We start from the raw sequence: 20,808 nt of genomic DNA, 5'->3' as shown, positions 1-20,808 counted from the left end.
TGATCAATAGCAGTTTTACCACCATTATTTACTGCCTTTAATCAAATCATATTCTTAATGATTCTTTTAAAATGACTAAATAAAGAAAAGGTTTACTTGTTTATCTTTATTTATGTCAATTTTAACATCATATAAAAGAATTCTTATTTTAATCAGCATCTTTAGATTTCATTAGTAGACAATTTTTCAGATATTTAAAAATGTAAAAAATGTTATATTAAAAATTATCGAAAGAAAAAAGAAACCCCTATCTACAAATAATATCACCAAATAGATTAAACTCTCCAATTGGAGGGAAACAATTTTGAAAATCACCCCCCCTCCCCCTCCCCCTGATCTGAGTAGCATTGAAGATGGAAACCTGGAGAAATACCCCAGATGTACTGTTGGACAATGAGATAAAAATCACCCAACTTGTAAGATTTAAAATAGTTATTTATCGCATCGTAATGTAATCAGGTTTTCGTAGATATTAAAATGTATGTATGCATTAATATTCTGCTTTTTTAGTTCTGACACTCTACTCTACAAGTAGTAATGTTCGTTTGTCCTACCGTTTCAGGGCTTCGCTTTTATGGATGTTGTCATCCTTGTTAAAAGCTATTTTACATTACCATCAAGACATTATGTCTATGAGTGGACATTTGGATAGCTAGAATATCAACATGACATAGATTATATTATAACTTTCTTTGTTTAGAAGTTCTATTTTAATCAAATATTACATGTAACAAAATAACACAGATATAATAATAATGCTAATGCAATTTCTTTATTTATATCCTTACTAGCGGCTGCGTCCCTAGTATCTAGGGATATTAGAAGGGACATGAAAGTGCAGAAAAATAACTTAAAACCTTACAACGACTTTTTTATAAAAATAAATAGCCTAAAACCACCGTGGGACCTATAAGAAGCTTCACTCCAAAGGAGAACCATATCGGTTCATCGGCTAGCGAGATCCTTCGCTACAGACAAAAAAAAAGCTTACTACTTTATATAATAGGATATAAAAGTAACAGGTTCTGTATCAATCTTTCTGCAAAGAAGGATATTGTTAACCACTGAACTGATATGGTTCTCCTTTATCGTTTTTATCTATTTCTTAGGGGGAAATTGAATCCTTCGCAAATAGCCTAAGACCTATCCTAGATCAATAATAAACTTCTTTGAAAATTTTGAAGTTATTTTTTTTAAGCTTCTCGAATTGTTTATGAATTTCTAATTGTTGTTTTTTAGTAGGTAAATGCTATTATGGTAACTTATTAGTAATCAATTTCTTTTTTGGTTTCTGCTAATAGCTATATTATAATTTCAAATTTGTTGGTTCGACTTGATATCTTAATATTGATATTGAGATATCTCTTGAAACAATTTGGACATCTCTTTATATCTGTTAATAAATATTCTCGTATGCATTCAAAACCGAATAATATCCGGTAGATTAGAACCGTTTCTCATTCATACAAAAAATAGTTACTATGTCTAGCATCATATTATATCCAGCTATCTACGAATATAAAGATGTACAATCATAAGATTAAAACCAGTTTTTATATCCGCGGAAACCTGTTCATAATACGATGAGAGAAATAAATATTCCTATTTTCAATAAAATTTTGATTTTAGAATGTTTTAATGAACCTACTTCTTAAACGCTAGCCTTCTCTCTAATAAGGGTCTGTACGTCCTTACGTCACATTTAGCTCTTTTATTATTCAATGTTAAAAATGTCCTGTAGATTTCAAACATAAAAGTCCTATTTCCTTAGTGTAGCAACTTTATAATAAATCAGAAAGTCCGTACGTCCATTTAAACATCACAATTTTTACTTTTATACAACTATTTTGTTTGATATGATTATCCTATTTATCTGAATTTTAGAAATGAAAATTCTTAGGACAACAATATACCAATAAAAAAGGAGGAGGTAGGTTGTGCTAAAATTCCGTTAAGGTGTGAGTTTTAAGCAGTGTGCCGGAGCCGTATTTTTAGTTAAAAACGGCTCCGGCTCTAGATTAGCTAAAAATGATTTTTTAAAGTAATATTATAATTTGGCAACCGTCTATTTCCATATAATGAACTGAAAAACTATTGTTACTTAACAAATAGACATACATCCTTCTACTTTTATATAGCTTTTATCAAATAAAAGCAAAATATTTTATGTTATTTTTTTTATTTTATCAAATTCAATAATGAACAAAAATTGATATATTAATTTTAAGGTAGGAGCCGGAGCTGAAGCCGGAGCCGTATTTCCAGATTAGGCTTAAAAACAGTAGTAGAACGATAATATTCACTATATATGTGTATTTCTTATTGAAAAGAACTACCTATAGACAAAAAAGTTTAAAGTTAACATAAATTTTATCGTTCAACTCACAACGAAATTTTCGCACAACCTACCTCCCCCTGAATAAATCTGTTTGTCGATCGTGCTACAAAAGAAATAATTCTAAAGTTTTATATGTAAAGGTTTCGTCATTTACTACCTTTATTTTTACGTATTATATTTTCTCTCTCTTTTTATGATCACTTAACATCTGCTTTATATCTTATTTTGTCTTTTTGTCAGTACATTATTTTTGTTTTTCTCTACTTATGGATGTTGTCATCCTTGCTCTTGTTAGGCCGGATACCGTATATCTGGCTGATTTATAATGCCAGATATCCGGTATACGGCCAGATATTGAAATTGGCCCGTTATACGGCAAATTACTGGATATTCGGTATCCGGACGGATATTGAATATGGCCCGATAAATCGGCAAATTACCGTATATTCGGCCTGATATCCGGCATTAGAAATCAGCCGGATATCCGACATCTGGATAGTTTTTATGTCAGGTATCCGGTCGAAAATTGAAAATGGCCGGATATCCGGCCAAACCGGATATCAGGCCCAACCCTATTGTTTATTTCATTTATATTTAGCGAATAAGAATATATCTAAAAATTTAGGATAAAGCCAAGCTTTACGATGGAGATGGTAAAACCCTACACGAAGATGGAAGTATAGAGCTTACTACGCATAGATTAATCTATAACAAGGTACATACCTGGCCGTTTCTTAAGGGGTAAGACAATGCACTATAAATTGATGAAAATGACACCCTCTGAAGATTAAGATAATTGTTTAAAAAGCTTTGAACTAACCAATTACAATCCTATTATATAAAGTAGTAAGCGTTTTTTGTCTGTCCCGAAGGATCTCGATAACCGCTGAACTGATATTGTTCTCCTTTACAGTGAAACTTCCTATAGGTCCTAGGAAGGTATTAAACTATTTTTGGGGAGGGTGTCTTCACCCCCCTCCCCCCCCCCAAAAAAAAAATATTTTTTTTACTCATTTGAAACTCAAATTTAAAATGGGACGAGGTCGACTATTCCCCTTCCTACATTGAGTGCCCCTAGAGGCTTCAAGGGGCGTAGCCGCTAGTTCATTATAAAGTACCCAAAGTTTTTGATCCAACTAGAACTAGAACTTCAGTAACCAGTGTAATTTACACTCCATTGTTCCCTCCCTTCCTGTACTATACCTCACTTCTTTAAACATTAATATGAGATCTTGAGGGGGGGGGGGGCCCGGGGGGGAGGGTGAAGACGCGTTTAGTTATGAGCCAAGACCTTAAAAATATACCTACTTTTCGAAATTAAAACTAATATATGCACACATTTTTATTTTATTTCACTTTGTGGAAAATCGTCCAATTTTTAGTTGTTTTAACATTTAAACTTCTTCAATTTAATATTTTTAGAATAGTCGTCAATTATCTTTGCTACTTTCTTCAATCAAGACTGCCAACTACGAGGAAATAAATCAATCAATAATAAAATCATTAATATGATTATTCAAAAAGTGTTTTGGGACTATTTAAGAACTTCTCTTATTCATTCGAATCTGGTGGATTAGAACCGGTTCTTATCCATACGAAAAAACTATGTCTACGAAAAATGTACAATTATAAGATTCAAACCTAGGCACAGACAAAAAAAAACTGGTTTTTATCTTATTATTGTACATTCTATATCCGCGGAAAGGTGTTTATAATACGATGCGAGAAATATCTTTTTGTCATCAAATACTTTGTTGTAGTCATAGTGACAATAATATCAGTTTAACTAGTAAGGAATAGTTTTAGTGTAACAGCATTAAACTTTCTTAATTGTTTCTTAGTGACCAAGAGTCAAAACCTTTCAAACATGAGGAATATTATTTTATTTACAACTCTGATGTGAAATAACGTGCAAATAACAAAAGGTTTGACTCGCGACAGTCAACACGTAGTGCATCCTCTCGTTGTCGGGAAGGTGATAGGTTCGAATCTTGGCCCAACACCGCGTCTTAACTAAAGAAGTTAAATATGGTTCTTATTGCTGTTATGTTAGGAGCGTGACATGAATAGTTAGACTAGGGGTATGCCTTGGCAAAAAACAGGCGCAACTCAATATCATGCACAGTGAGGACTTCTTCACAAAGGTGGTGCAATCAAAGGGTTGGTTGTCAATTTGATGTTACCTTACTTTGTTTGTGTAGCCATTGTTTGTTTGTGTAGCCATTGTTTCTTAGTGTTTGGACCTAAGTAGTCATGGAGAAGGACGAAACACTTTTGTATAGCCACTATGGCTATCGAGCTCCACGCTCAAGTACATTATGCCTTGACCCACTGTCTTAAGGGAGCTACTCTACATTACCTCACCCTCGCCGAGTATGGCAGGTGTCCCAAATTAAGACACCGTAATGAATGACGCTCTCTGCAGAGGAGCTTGGGATAAGGGTATTACAGATATTATGTACGTGACTATTAAGTATCCAAACCACTTAACAATCTCCCTTCTTACACAACCAGGGGAAGTTGTGTGAATGTATTCAACTGAGAAATTCGAGTTGCAACATGGGGACTAGAACTCGAACCCTCATCACCGCAACTCAGTGCGTTACCACTGAGCTACGACGCCCCTCTGTTACCTTACTAAATACCCTAGGCGATTAAGCGCGTTACACTACAATTAAAAAGCAGAGTATGTTCAAAATTGCTTGGAGAAGACTTGTACCCGAAGCGTCACCGAGCCCCAAAGGATCAAATAACAAAACTTTATGTAGGTATCCTATTATATAAAGTAGTAAGCGTTTTTTAGTTTGTCCCGAAGGATCTCGCTAACCGCTGAACCGATATTATTCTCCTTTACAGTGGAGCTGCTCATAGGTCCTGGAAAGGTTTTAAACTATTTTTGGGGAGGGTGTCTTCAACTAACACCACCCCCCCCCCCTAAAAAATATTTTTTATCTTTTGAAACTCAAATTTAAAATGGGATGAGGTCGACTTTAGTCGCTAGTACCTAATATTGTATTATTATTGATTGATGAAATTATATGAAAATAGGAAGGAGGTTTTCTACGAAGCAATAAAATCTATCTAAATTTAACCAACGGCGGTGCCACAAGAATTGGCGGGAAAAACGGAGTTGAAGAGCTGAACCAGCAGATTATTCAGGTTGGATCAGGGATCTTAAGGGATAAGACAATGCATGATTAATTGATGAATGTTCCCAAAGATGAAAAACAAAATTACCCCTTCTGTTGATTATTATTGGTTTAAACGTTTGGACACTGCAAAGGGGGGGGGGGGCGAAAGTGACACTTTTTGAAACCAAAACTAAAAGTTAAAGGAACTCAACTAAAAAAAGAGTTACAGGTCTGACATTTTGCATGGCAGTTGCTTTATAAGGGTACAATATGGAACTGTGAAGAAACGGCGTCGCAACCGCCGAAAACCGCCGAGAAAAGGCAAAAAAAAAAATTCGGCGGGAAACGGCGGTTTTCGGCGGTTGCGCCGCCGTTTCTTCACAGTTCCATATTGTACCCCTATAAAGCAACTGCCATGCAAAATCTCAGACCTGTAACTCTTTTTTAGTTGAGTTCCTTTGTTGACTTTTAGTTTTGGTTTCAAAAAGTGTCACTTTCGCCCCCCCCCCCCCCCCCCTTTGAACCAATGCATTTGATAAAAGCATCCAAAGTTTTCAGTCAACCAATGAAGGATTGTGTATCTGAAACTATTTGCCCCTTCTTAAAATTTTAATTTTTACAATCAGTTTATCGAATGAAACGTTTCAGTTTCACCAAAAAGGCAGGGTTGTCATTTTGGGCGGGCGCTTTTGGGCGGGCAGTTTTGGGCGGGCGGTTTTGGGCCGCCCAATATAAGGTCCTTTTGGGCAGTTTTGGGCCCCCCCCCCTTTAGGGGGAGAGAAAAAGGGAAGGGGGTTAAAAAGAGGGGGGGGCGGGCCTATTTTTTGGGTGATATCCTTATACTAAAGTAACAGGATGTGTGTCTGTGTGTTTGTACCGAAGGATCTCGCTAACCGTTGAACCGATCGGGTTCTCCTTAACAGGGTAGCTTCTCATAGGTTCTGGAAAGGTTTATAACTATTTTGGGGGAGGGTACCACCACCCTCCTAAGAGAAATCGCCCCTAGAAAAAATTACACTCCCTCAAAAACTTTTTTTAAAATTTTTTTAAACTAAAAATAAAATCGGGGGGAGGAAACCCACCCACCCCCTCAAAAAAAAAAATTATTCTCACCCCCCCCCCCAAATTTTTTTTACTTTTTCTTTTTAAATCTAATATAATAATTGGATTATAATATTTGACTCTCCCCTCCTCAAGTGCCCCTAGAGGCCTCTAGGGCCGTAGCCGCTAGTTAACTATATAAATTAGTATGCTTTTTTGTATCTAGAGAAGGATTTCGCTAACTGCTGAACCGATATGGTTCTCCTTTCCAGTGCAGTGGAGCCTTTATAGGTCCTGAGATGGTTTTAGGCTATTTTATTTCTAATAATAAGTCTAGGTATGGTTTTAGGCTATTTTATATCCTTTTTATATGCTTTTTATGACATTTGCCCAAAAAGGGTGCCCAAAACCACTTTTGGGCGCCCAAAACCCGCCTAAAACCCTTTTGGGCAATTGGGCCGCCCAATATCAAAAAAAGTGCCCAATTCGACAACCCTGCTGAAAAAGGGGTAGTTTCACGAAAGGCATTTGAACTCAATTTAGTGAACCGCATATATTTTTTCCTAGTTAATGGGTTAACCTACATTTATATAGCATATATTTGAAATAAATTCAATTTTCTACCACATAGTTTTTAGAATATCAAGACTTGAAAATTGTCTTTTTGTAATATATGCATTTTAAAAAGACGATTTTCAAGTCTTGATATTTTAAAAACTACGTGGTAGAAAATTGAAATTCTTTCAAATATATGCCATATAAATGTAGTTTAACCATTTAACCAGGATAAAATATGCGGTTCGCTATATTGTTCAAATGCATTTCGTGAAACTACCCCTTTTATTTTCTTTAGGAAGGTCGAATCAAAGTATCACAATACCCCCACCAAATATTCTACCATATTTTTTTTTATCCATCTAAATTCTGAATCATATCATTTAAGATTTTTGTTTGTTTGTCCTTAAAAATCCGCTAACTGAATGAGTTCTTATCAGGGAAGCTTTACAAAACTGAAAGGATGGTTTGGTTATTATCAATTTTATTTTTACATCTTAGGTTTGTTTTAATCCATTTTTCTGCCCTCTACCTCTACGCAGCCTCTATTTGTTTAAAAACTCACTGTTTTTTTTGTTAGGCTATCAGAGACGAGAAATGGATTGTTAAACAAACAGTTCGTCCTACACCTGCCAGAAAGGTAAAATATATGAGATAATAATAAGGGGGGGGGGGGGGTAAAGGAAATGAATTTGGGGTAAATAGCTTTGATAAGGTGCCTGTGAAATAGACCCATTCTTTATGTTAAAAAAACTTATATGTATGGTTCTATTAGCATCTATTTTGTTCATTTCTTAAAGGTGGTCAACACCCACCCCACCCCCCCCCATACACCGTGTTCCAGAAAAGCCAAAAAATGACAAAAAATCATAGAGAGTGTATATTTTAAAATTTTGATGAAATTTTATTCAAATAGCAATAAGTATCCATATATCTTTCAATATAATGGCGAAATTTTAAATATCTCCATCCTGGCTGGCACAGGATGCCAACAAACCTGGCAGGGTCATACAGGTAAAGAGCAAAAATATTTAGTTTGTCTTAAACTAAGCATTTTAAGTTACCAAATACTAAAATATCCTATACCAGTACATACCAATATCAAATTTAAGTGTTTAAGTCAATTTCAGGGTCCAGGTATGATCCTGCAGGTCCTGATCCCTCAGAAATCTTTAAACAGCTCTTGAGACCGCAATTTTTTACCTATAGACTTCAAATTTTAAACATTAGCTTTTCTAACAAGTATGTATGACCTACTGAAATCATATGAAAATCTGCCGCCGTTTTCCCGCCGACCGCCGCCGCCGAAATTTATATTTTGAGATTTCTAATCTAAAGTTGACATAGAGATGAGCCTATTTCTTATTGCTTTTCTGTGTGTATATGTAGGGAGGGAGGGGAAAATGGGCTGTTTATTATAATAGTCCCCAAATTCACCAAATAGCGTTTTCTTATTTGTAGGCATAACAATTTGTGGGACTTTTATTGAATTTTGATTGGTTGGTTTATTAGTTGAGTGTCCAAACATTTCAATCACTAATTGTAATTTATAGAAGGGGCAATTTTGTGTATTTGCATTGGGAATGTACATTAATTTCTCGGCCATTGTCTAATCCCTATAAATCTCTCACTAGCGGCTACGCCCCTAGAAGCCTCTAGTGGCACTTTAGAATTTAAAAAAAAATACGTTACTTATCTTCCCAAAATAGTAATAAACCTTCCCGGGACCTATGAGAAGCTATCCTGTTAAGGAGAACCCGATCGGTTCAGCGGTTAGCGAGATCCTTTGGTACAGACAGATACACATCCTGTTACTTTATTATAAGGATATGTAAGACTTGCATTTTATTTTCAATTTACTTGAAAGGAAGCATTTTCTATCTTAAAAAATTATACTTGTCTTTTTTTAAAAAGTATGAAAGCACCTTTGGAAAAAGGTTGCTTAATAAAATGGTGAAAGGAGTAAATAATGCTAAAGAATTAAATAAGAATGTATATTTGAACTAGGAAACGACATAAATTTTTTTAAACTTTTAGCTTTAATGGGTTCAGATGTGGATATAAGTGGGGCATTCCCCCCCCCCCCCCCCCTCCAATAAAAAAGGTAAAATGGTTCAGATAAGAGCCTTGACATTTAGGGATAATCTTTATTTAAAACTTTTCTTTACTTTTAGTTTAAATGAATATGTGTTTAAAATAAGTAGAAAATAAATTACTTTTATATCTTAAAAAATTGTTATTTTTTTATAGACCCAGTATCTTTAGGGCTTAAAAAAACAAACTTCGCATAGCTTCGCATACACAGGGTAAGTTCTCTGATATTATACATACATCTAATATCACCATGTAAGAGGATTTGCTTGCGCTCTTTTGCGCTTAAGATATCTGGAACCAAACGTAAAATTTTCATTACAAGAAAATTGTCTATTTTACAGAAATCAGGTATGCTTAGAAAACCATCTACAATTACAACAAAAAATGGAGATTTGACTTCTTTTAAAGGCTTAACGTTTAAATTATTACATACTGATTCCAAAAATATATAATACTTAAAAATAGCTTTAAAAATAAAGGGTCCACACTGATTTGAAATGTAGTTTAGTTGACCTTAAAAATAGTTGTTAACAATGATGAAAAGGAACTTAATTCCATACCTCTGGTATAATTACACATAAAATTTTTATTTTTCATAGTAAAGAGCTAATTATTTCGGCTTTATTTCCAAAAACTTGTGTATATTACTAAACAATAGTTTAAAAGTGTATTTTCTAAAATGTAAAAAACGATTTTTTGTCAATCGCTGGAACATAGTGCCATAATAATTGATAACCACAGAAAATTTGTTTGTTCTAGCTTCTGCAATACGAAACATGAGTGTTGCACTCCCCAAAAATTGTTATAAACCTTCCCAGGACCTAAGAGAAGCTACATTGTAAGAAAAAAACCATATCGGTTCACCGGTTAGAGAGATCCTTCAGTACAGAGACACACTCAAAGACATCCTTTTACTTTTACATTGAGATATAGCGACGTCACATAGAAAAAAAGACTTTAATAATTTAATTTTTCAGCAAATAAGATCTGGGATAGCTGGTATAGAGAAAAAGTTACAACAGAAAGCAGCGTCAGACTCTAGCAATATTTCTAAAGCTTTTCAAGATTTAGATAGGTAGGTTATTTCAAATGGTATTTTTTATCATTTTTGGTTACATGCTATTTAGGTATGAAAGCCACGTCATAAAATATTGAAATATTTCTTTTTTTTGCATGTAAATAAAGATATTATATCTTTCGAAGATGTATCTTGTTTTCTTTAAAAGCAAAAACTTTTAAACAAAGTTAGTTATTATTATTGTCTCTACACTATATGAGATGCGTTGATGAACCAAAATTTTAATTTTACAAGAATTGCCATGCTGGTCAGCTTGTAACGTAGCTGTGCGTAAGGCTTGCCAGTCTAAGATTAGCCAAAGGACTATTGCTTCCAATTTTTCGTGTGAATCTTAATCCTAACTTCTAAGAATTAGGGCAACATACATTCACATACACATTACACACATCCTATTACATAAAGTAGTAAGTTTTGTTTTGCCTGTAGCTTAAGATCTCAACTACTGAACTGACTGAAGTTTTCTTTTTAGGGTTTTTTCACATAGGTCCTGGGGTGGTTTTAGACTATTTCATTTTTAATTTAAGCCTTGGGATGGTTTTAGGCTGTTTTCAACCCATTGAAATACTGATCCCAGGGATGATATATACATTACACTGCTGCTAGCAATCTCAAAAATTCACCGAACTGGGGTGTATATTTTTCACAATTGACCCTGCTGAAAAGGGGGGGGGGGGAATATGTGGTTGAGTGGAGAAAAAAATTAAAAATCAAGAGAACTAAAAACACTTTTTTTCCATTTGTTCCCCTCCCTTACTGGAAAAAACTAGGAAGGGAAAAATTTAAAAATTTTATCAGCAGGGGAAAAAATGAATCTTGTGCAGAATATACACCCCTGCCGAACTACTATAACCTGAACAAGATCGACTTATAGCTTAGTGATCCAGTCAGTCGCAGTCACATGTATAAACTTAATTTAGGTTGATAGGAATGGCCAAGCCAATGGTGTCTCTGGCCAAATCAATATCCACAAAAATTCGGGACAAGCAAGGAGACATTACTGAGGTAGGACCAGGGAGGGAGGGAGGGGACATTGGAGCGTAAATTGATCTGCTACCCAAAGTCTTTTCCTGGGCTCAAAACTTTGGGTACTGGTATTAAATCTTGGTTGTTTTGTTGTAGGAATGTCAAAACTTTTCAACCATTTATTTAAAATCTTCAGAAAGGCAGACTTAAAATCATTTGGGATGTACATCAATTTTATCGTCTACTGTCTTATCCCTTGAGATCCCTGGGTAGTAAGACGTTGATTTTGTTACAATTTAAGATCTCAATTTGAATGTTTAAAGTTGGTAAATCTGTAAAATATAATAATTGAACATAGGTATCTTCTGCTTTTTACAATGGTGTGTATATTCTGCACAAGATTTATTTTTTCCCCTGCTGCAAATTATTATTTTTCTATTTTTTTTTCAGCAAGGAAGGGGAAAATGGAAAAATATTTTCAAAACTCTTTATTTTATTCATATTATCCCCCTTTCCCACATATTCTTTTAGTTTTTTTTCACAAAGGAAAAAAAATGGAGAAAAAAGGTTTTCAGTTCTCTTAATTTTTTCCCCCCAACAACATATTTTTTTATTTCCCCCCTCCCCCTTTAGCAGGGTTAAATTTGCAGAATATACACCCCTTTTATTAGCTGTAAACATTTTTTCCATTTTTGTTTCATAAAAGGGGTAAAAAGATGAATAAAATTATCATTGTTGAAAACATTTATCCAGTTTTTCCCCTTCCTTGGGGAAAAATACTAGAGTGGGGGCGGGGGGAGAGGAATGAAATATTTTTTAGCAAGGAATAAAATTAATCTTGTGCAGAATATGCACCTCTGTTACATTTTTGTTTTCTTTTTTAGGATGAAACAATCCAATTTAAATCCTACCTGCTAAGCCTGGGTGTAGATGATCCAGTAACTAAAGATTCTGCAGGTTCAGATAAAAAATATTATCAAGGTAATCCTATTACTCAGTACTCACATCTGATATATTAATCGCTAAACCTATACGTGATTTTCAGCTGTCGTGGGGGGGGGGGGGGGGCAAAACTTGGCATTATTTACGACATTTTTATCTGCCTCCCAAATATTATTTTAGATTTATTCGCTTGTTAGTTATACCTTATTCCTGTAAAAAAGAAGTGTCTAAACTTCCAACTAATATTTTATTCTTCAGAAGAGGCAATTTATTAAAGATCATTTTATTTATATTGTTGATTGTCTTATCCCTTAAGATCCCTGAGTTTTAGTGTGACTAACTAGTACTTTTACATATCATATATGTGTAGCAAAGTTACTCTTCAATCACGTGCTCTGGACAAATGCTCTCCATTTAGCCCTGCCTTTTTTTCATATTGATGTTAAATTAGCTACCTATCCTACCAAAATGTTATATTCATTGTTTTCAGCTAAATTTTTTGGAAATATACCTAGTAGACTGTCATCGTAATCTTCCATGTTTCAATAACACATCATGTATAATTAAGGTCTTGCTAAAGAGATGTTTCTTGTGTTAGACCAGCCCATTCAGGAGGCGGGGGGAATGATGACCCTCACAGATGCCTACGTGCGTGTCAACAGGTACGTATTGTCGCTTTTCGTCTGTTGTTGTTCAAGTGATTGGTTCGATTCTCGTCCAAAATCACGTATGATAAATAGGGTGGGTCGATTTTGGAATTTCATATTACTACACATTGGCAAGGGTTACTGGGCCAATATAAAGCCCTGTGAAACTTGAAAGGGGTTTTGTAATCTAATAACAACGGGCGCGCGGGGGGTAAAAAATTTGCCCGCCCCTTTATAAAACCAAAAATTATAATTCCTTCAAACACAGGCATGTTGCATATCAAAATGACCACATTAAAATGCTGATTACGAATCTTAAAACTATTTTGAAAAATATTGATCCTAGTTCAAATAAGATCGAATTAAGTACCTAAAACAGTTGATTTAGTCAAAACTGTTTATTTTGGTAGGTTTTTTGAAGGTAGATTACAAAACCCCATTCAAGTTTCACAGGGTTTTATATTGGCCCAGTAACCCTTGCCAATGTGTAGAAATGTGAAAATCCAAAAAAGCATGCAAATCGACCCACCCTAATAATAAAGATGTTTAAAATAATCAAACAAAACATCAACATCAAATATTTATTTCAGTCGACATATTAAAATACAGTGATAATGACAGATTATAAATATTTACATACAGCCTAAGTTTATATACATCATTGATACTAAATAATAAATAATAAACACAATAATAATCTCTATTCATGTGGTTGACAAATAACAATATCTTCTTTTGAAAAATGCGGGTAAATGTGTAAGGACTTGATGAATAAAAGTTTTCATCTACTATGGTTCTTTTTTTTTTACTATTAAATTCTTTGGGTATTAAGTAAAATATATCTGAAACCAATGGACCGCCGTTATCTGTTAAAAATTCTTTATTAACTAATTGCTCAACTTATCAATTTTTTGTCAGTTTAAGAGGCCTCTGGGGGCACTTGAGTTGAGGGGAAGGGGGAAATAAAATTATATAAAAATAAAAAGTGTCAAAACATTTTGGGACTTAGTCATTTTTTGTAACCCACCTGGGTATTTTTTGATCAAAAATTTGACTAAGTCCCAGAGGCGATATTCTTTGGAGGGTGGTGGTACCCTCACCTTAAATAGCTATACACCTTCCCAGGACCTATAAGAAGTTATACTGTAAAGGAGAACCATATCGGTTTAGTGGTTAGTAAGATCATTCGGTACATACAGACACAGATCCTATTACTTTTAAGGATTAATTTACCTTATCTTGTAGAGCTCGAGGATTAGCTTTGGTTTCGCCAGAAGATTTAATTCAAGCCTGTAAAATGTTAAAGGTAGGTATTTTTTTAAAAGATCAAAACTACTCTACAATTCATTTTTTTTCACTGGTCGTGTTAAGGGATGGCAATCCGAATCCGTTCTGGATCAATCCAACAATATTTTGACAATTCGTTGAGAATTCTGAAAATGTGAAAATAGCCTGAAATTCCTTGTCGTACTAGCGGAATTTTGAAGGTTTTTGACTGTATATCAGTATGTTGTTATATTTTATTGAAATACCCTTTCTTAGATGCAAAAATGCTAGATAGGTATTGTTTTGTTTTATTACATTTTTTTTGTATCAGGACCTGAACCTACCTCTTACTATGCAGAGATTTGATAGCGGAGTTATTGTTCTCAAGTCTAGTAATATTACTGAAGTAAGTTTTGTTTTTTTTTGGGGGGGGGGGGGGTTCTAGGAGTGATTACTCTTGGGAGTAAATAGTTATACACCTTTCTAGGACCTATGAGAAGCTACCCTGTAAAGGAGAACCTGATTGGTTCAGCGGTTAGCGAAATCCTTCGGTACAAACATACAAACAGACATACTGTTACTTTATTATAAGGATATTCATTATATAAGAGTAACAGAATGTGTATGTGCGTGTATCTCGCTAACTACTGAACCGATATGGTCCTTTTATGCAATGAAGATTCTTTCATGTCCAAGACAGGTTTATTAACATTTTTGGGGAGGGAAACTCCAACCTTTCATGATAAATCGCCCATAGGTAAAAAATACTCTCTCCACTTCTTGTTGAAAGCCAAAAATAGACTAAAACTTGTCAATGTTTAATACTAAGATTCCCCTCCATTTTAATTTGGCTTCTGGTACACGAAATTAAGACAATTTTATTTATACTTTAAGTGATTTTTGTTTAATTTTTTTTATTTTAGGAGGAATATCTAAAGAAAATAGTATATCTCGTGGAAGCATTTGAAAGATTAACTGCCGACCAACTTGCAAAAGTAAGTTTCTTTATATTTAGATGCGCAGCTACTCTCATGACAACTGCAAGATCTTACACTCTCCTCTAATAAAATATCTTTATTTTGAAAAAATTGTAAAATTATGTTTTTCGTTACTGCAAAGTAAAAATATTAAATATATAGATATTTGAAACTGTTTAGTTTTTCGTATTCGGAACATATAAATGATTTTTCTTGATTAAGTAAGTACTAATTTTGTTCCCGAAAGAGTACTTTTTTTGGCATATCTTTAATCTAAATTCGATTTTATAATAAGAATGTGACTTCTGTCTGATAATTATGATCTCGTAAACTGCTAAAGCGCGATATGGTTCTCCTTTACAATATAGCTTCGCATAGGTCCTGTGAAGGTTTATAACTAATTTGGGGGAGGGTACCTCCTCTTTCCCTAGAGAAATCACAAAAAAATATTAAAGTATGACCTAATGGACTTTTCTCCTACAATAGCCACTAGTGTTAAGATAATTTAGCAAGAGCTGGTTAGATATTTTAGATACAAGATAAAGTTTGTTTGATTTAAGGAGTTGAAGCTGTCTGTGCTGCTGGCTGGTGAGCGTCTTCACTCCGCTGCTGTGGACGGTCATGTTCTTGTGGACCAGAGCATTCACGGGGTTGTCTACTATCCTAATAAATTTAACGATCTTGTATTAGCTTAATTATATGTGTTTCTTACGATATTTAGAATGGCTGCTTAATAAAAGGAACTTCTGCAATTGTTATTAAACTTTTTTTTGCCATTTTTGGTGGGCATCTTGATGGAGTGGACAATAGACTGTTAAATACTCTTGTAACCAAATTTTTAAAACAACGTTTTCTTATTCGTTGGTTCAAAAATTTTGGGTACTGTATTGAATTCTGATTGGTCTTTTCAAGACTAGTAGTGTATAAATTTTTAACTAAAAAGGGGGGGGGGGGCGAAAGTGACACTTTTTGAAACCAAAACTAAAAGTCAAAGGAACTCAACTAAAAAAAGAGTTACAGGTCTGAGATTTTGCATGGCAGTTGCTTTATAGGGGTACAATATGGAACTGTGAAGAAACGGCGGCGCAACCGCCGAAAACCGCCGAGAAAAGGCAAAAAAAATTCGGCGGGAAAAGGCGGTTTTCGGCGGTTGCGCCGCCGTTTCTTCACAGTTCCATATTGTACCCCTCTAAAGCAACTGCCATGCAAAATCTCAGACCTGTAACTCTTTTTTTTAGTTGAGTTCCTTTGTTAACTTTTAGTTTTGGTTTCAAAAAGTGTCACTTTCGCCCCCCCCCCCCCCCCTTTACTACAGCTTGTCTATTTTCATTGGGATTTTACATCAAATCTAAATTTCTAAATAAATTATAAAGAAAATGACTTTAGTTTCACTCCAGTGAATTTATCACATTAGTAAGGGGGGGGGGGAAGTTCTGACACATTTGCGTAAACCTGGTGTATAGGCTTCATCTTTAGACTGAGAGGATAGGTTATTAGGGATAAAATCATTCTTATATGATGAATTTCCCCCAGATTTAAGATTTTTTTGATAGGCCTCCAGGTGGTCTCTCTACAGGTAAAAATGAAAAAAAAAATTTTTTTTAAGAGTTAGATGTCAGCTTATGAGACAAAATATGTATGTTTTTTCTTCAAATATGTGAATAACAATCAAAAAGAAGCATATTTTGTTTTATAAGTTAACCTCTAACTCTTCAAAAAAAATATCTTATTTTTAATTTTTACCTGTACAGAGACCACCTGGAGGCCTGGAGCTCCGGAACCTGGAGGCCTATCCAAAAAAGCTTAAATCTGGGGGAAATTTATCATATAAGAATGATTTTATCCCTAATAACCTATCCTCTCAGTCCAAAGATAAAGCCTATACACCAGGTTTACGCAAATGTGTCAGAACTTCCCCCCCCCCCCTTAATCGAAATTGTATTAAATGGTGAAAGCAAAGAAAGGAGTAGTTTGCGGTTTTGAGGATGTGATACGACTGCTAAAGTGTTTGCACACCTATTATTTGTATATTAACAAGGATGACAACATCCATAAAGGCTAAGCTCTAAAATGGTAGGACAAACGGACATAAACAATTGTAGATTGCCAGAACTGAATATAAAAATTATAAATATATAAGTGTTGAAAAAATTATACGTATATTTGTTGCAAAACTTCTTAAATACTGAATTCTGTTTAAGGACATACTTACATTTTAAGGAGTTGATTATAGAGATGCTTTTTTATACCATTGTACATTGTTGTCCTAGGAATCAGTCCTCCAAAAATCAGACCAATCGGATGATTTAATCACACAAAAATTTGATGTTAAAAAAAGTTAAAAAGCAACATGTTTGAAATGGACGTACAGACTTTCTGGTAATGATTATAGAGTTGGATCGCTTTCTAACACGTATCTAACTCCTATAGGAATCATCATGCAAAGTTTGAGATCGACAACAGGACAATTCTAACTTGCCTAAATTAACGAAAAGGGCTATCTGTTACGTACGTACCGACCCTAATTATAGAAAAGCTTCGCTTTTAATAAGATAGTTTTCATTCATCTACATTCAAAGATAAGAAAGAGGCAGAGAAGATTAACTGCAAGGGTTTAAATATTTTCAATAATAAGTGAAACGATTAATACCTACAAATGTATAGTTTCTATATTTATTATGTTTTGTGATATTTCTTTATGCTATTTATTGTGATCCTTTATAAATATATTTAAATATACTTCCTAATTGATATTTTTTAGATCATTACTTATAATGTTTGTATTTATTTGCCATTACCTCAAGTGGGGTTAGGATATTAAAATTATAAGGTTAGATTAGGTTAGGTTAACTTTAATGAAGTAAAAAGAGCCCCCCCCCCCCCCCTCAAGATTATAATTGCGGGCAAGGGAAAGAAAAATGCATATTTTTTAAAATCCATAAAGAGCCAGAAAAGCAAATACATAAGATTAGGCGCAGTTTTTGTCGCAATTCTGTGTGTTAATTTTATTTATATGCGGTAGTTGATGCACACCACAATTGCCATTTATTATGATAGTCGCCATACACATATCATTTTTGGAAAGTAAATACTTTTCGGAAGCCAATCTTTATGAGGAAGGTATTAATAGAAAGGGGAAAATGTGTAGAAAACACCCATGTAAATTAGAAAATCCGCAGAAATCATTTTTAAAAGTTATTGGCAAACATTTGCAATGTTAATTTGCAAAATTTATTTTATGCCCTAAATGACATATTCTGAAATAAATCTTTTATGAAAGTTTATTATCTATGAGTTTATGACATGCTTAAGACATAAAAAAATATATCAGTGTTACTTTTTTTGCCCTACATGTGAAAAAAGGCATTTCTCACATTTTATTATAGAAAATTGCATATAAACAAAATAATTTTTTTTTTCTACAGTCAACATAATAATTGTGATAAAATCTTTCATTTTAAATGTAGAAGTCAGATAAAGAATCCTTTTTAGAGCAAATATAGTGCAAAAAGTAACCAAGACGTTTTAGCAAAGTATGAATATCTAATGAAATAGATACTTTTAAATTTTGATATACATATCAGATAAAAATATATAAAAAAAGAGATCAAAAACTATAAAACAAGGTATATATTTTTTTCACTCTGTCACTGAATAAAGAGCACTTTTAGGTTTGATTTTAACCAATGCAGCACTTAAACACTCATTTTTCAAGGTAAATAAACAAAATGAATGCAATTATACAATAAGGTCAGTTTAATAATACAGTAAGCCTTTTTGTAGCAATTTTTTTTTGTTGAAATTATTCTTTATTTCTATAATAAACTGTATTAAAATCTAATGATTTGAAAATTCGTAATTAAGAACTTCATTTTTACACTGTTTAGACATATAAATTACAAAAAAAAGATTAAATCCTTTAAGTTTGAATAATACTTTATATATTTACATAATAAAAACATTAAAATTGTTAAAGATTAAAAAAAAAGATAAAAATAAGTAATTTTTAAAATCATTTTGTGTCGTCTTCATAAACTATTTCCCCTTTTATATTTTAGTCTGGTAGAATTCATAATTATAAATAACCTTTCTTGAGCATATATATGTTTTATTAAAATTAATTATAAGAATGTAAAACATTTTTTGATTGATTTAATATTAACAATTCACCTAACATTTTGTTATTTTACTAATTTTTGAAACTCTTTTATTCTTATTAATAATTTTATTTAACACAAAAAGCTCATAGGGAGTTGATAACCTTTATTTCTTGCTTTGTATTCTAATCAGGTATTTTATTTGACTAAATTTTTTAAAACTATACAGCATGCATGTTTGTGTCAATAATGAAGACATTACGGGTTTTTATGTACAAAAAGTTGTTTTAAAGCAAGAAATTTTTTTTTATCTTTCTAGTAACTAATATACAATTTCGTAGTTTTAAATATGTCTGTATTTTGGTTTCTAAAAGAAGTACTATACCAACAAACATGCATGCCTGAAAATTAGTTTCAATATTCGAATTAAACAGGAAAAAGAAACTAAGTCGTCGTTATAATTATTGTTTGTTATTTTTGGTGTAAGGTTTTTTTTAATGAAACTTTTTTAGATCTCGTTAATTCGATTTCTGCGGATTTTCTGGTTGCCAGAAATGAAATCTACGCATCTTTTTTAGCTAGATGGCATTTGTCTGGTTAAGATTGGATAAAAAATTCTTTGGTTGGTTAAATTGAATAAGTGTGCATAGAGGGGAGGGGGAGGAGTTGCGTCCTCTAGGAAAATGGCTTCACACCAATCTGTGCAGGGACTAGCCACTTTTCAAGTTTTTATGGAAGCACAGAAAAATTGTTTCTTATAACATATATTTTTCAAAAATTTAATATTTGTCCTACTTTGAAAAATTGCTATAATAATGGATGTATAATGTGGATATTATAATAGGGGGGAAATTGTCGTCAATTTACATTGCTAACATGGAGCTTGCTTATTGGTCAGTTCATGGGAAAGGAGGGGGTTGAGGGGTATCGCTATTTTAGCCCGCTTCGTGTTTTACTTATTAAGAGATCATGAGAAACTGGTATAAGATCCAAGTTATAATATATCCATTGCTTTAAAGGGAGTGTGAACGTAAATATTTCTCATCTGATTATCAAATCTTAACATTTTCTAAGCACATTTCACTACACTGATCAACCAAAAACGTCCTATTAACAAAAATATCCAGGAATAATGTCTTGATTTTATGGTATTTTGGGAGGGAAAAAGGAAAAAACAGGGAAAATCTGAACGATTTTGTTTCTTATAATGTTTGTAGGGATATTTAACTTGTCATATATAGTTGAAACAATTTACTTACTGTTAAGGATTTATTTTATGATATAAAATTGCCAATTAGATTTTTTATAACGTAGTTATTAGGTAATAAAGACCTATTTTAAATTCGTATTATTGACAAAAAAATACCTCACTGTCTACAAAGGGTTGAATCTCATAGGTTATTTAAAATAATAATATACTTTTTTATTGTGATGGACAATAAATAACCCACTTTCGAGAATTAGTTTACACTTTTATCAGACTGTTTATAAAGAAATATTGTGTCTTTATTATTTACAAATTTGTAATTAAAGGTGGGCGAGAGATGGGCCATCTAAAGTTAATTGGATAATAATAAAATAACCTGTTTCTAGCTTTGTTATTGTATTTGGTTTTCAATAAACAATATTGCTTATTTTATCAATTTCTAAGTAACTGTAACAAAATTATATTTGTTTAA

At 33.2% G+C, this 20,808-nt stretch overlaps 1 protein-coding gene across 1 annotated transcript; it reads left to right on the top strand.

Annotated features, from left to right (window-relative positions):
- Positions 1 to 203: 203 nt before the first annotated feature.
- On the top strand, positions 204 to 15,784 carry Vps36 (vacuolar protein sorting 36). Its single transcript, XM_080168904.1, has 13 exons — positions 204 to 416; positions 2,964 to 3,053; positions 3,761 to 3,817; positions 5,390 to 5,497; positions 7,646 to 7,705; positions 10,137 to 10,234; positions 11,155 to 11,239; positions 12,085 to 12,181; positions 12,711 to 12,804; positions 14,035 to 14,095; positions 14,387 to 14,461; positions 14,979 to 15,050; positions 15,593 to 15,784. Exons 1-13 carry the CDS (start codon positions 354 to 356, stop codon positions 15,725 to 15,727), a joined length of 1,095 nt encoding a protein of 364 aa, XP_080025030.1. The 5' UTR covers positions 204 to 353; the 3' UTR covers positions 15,728 to 15,784.
- Positions 15,785 to 20,808: the final 5,024 nt, after the last annotated feature.

This window comes from Acartia tonsa, chromosome 8 (genome assembly GCF_053477335.1).
Source record: "Acartia tonsa isolate MP-2025a chromosome 8, ASM5347733v1, whole genome shotgun sequence".
NCBI classification, from domain to species: Eukaryota; Metazoa; Arthropoda; class Copepoda; order Calanoida; family Acartiidae; genus Acartia; species Acartia tonsa.
This window is presented reverse-complemented; position numbering and strand designations above follow the sequence as displayed.

Bases quoted from the DNA above. Each gene is read 5' to 3' on its own strand.
- Vps36 (XM_080168904.1), top strand. From the start codon at position 354: ATGGAAACCTGGAGAAATACCCCAGATGTACTGTTGGACAATGAGATA. The intron at 3,818-5,389 runs ATAAATCAATCA...TGAAAATAGGAA, and splicing joins AGACTGCCAACTACGAGGAA to GGAGGTTTTCTACGAAGCAA. The intron at 14,462-14,978 runs GTAAGTTTTGTT...TTTTTATTTTAG, and splicing joins AGTCTAGTAATATTACTGAA to GAGGAATATCTAAAGAAAAT.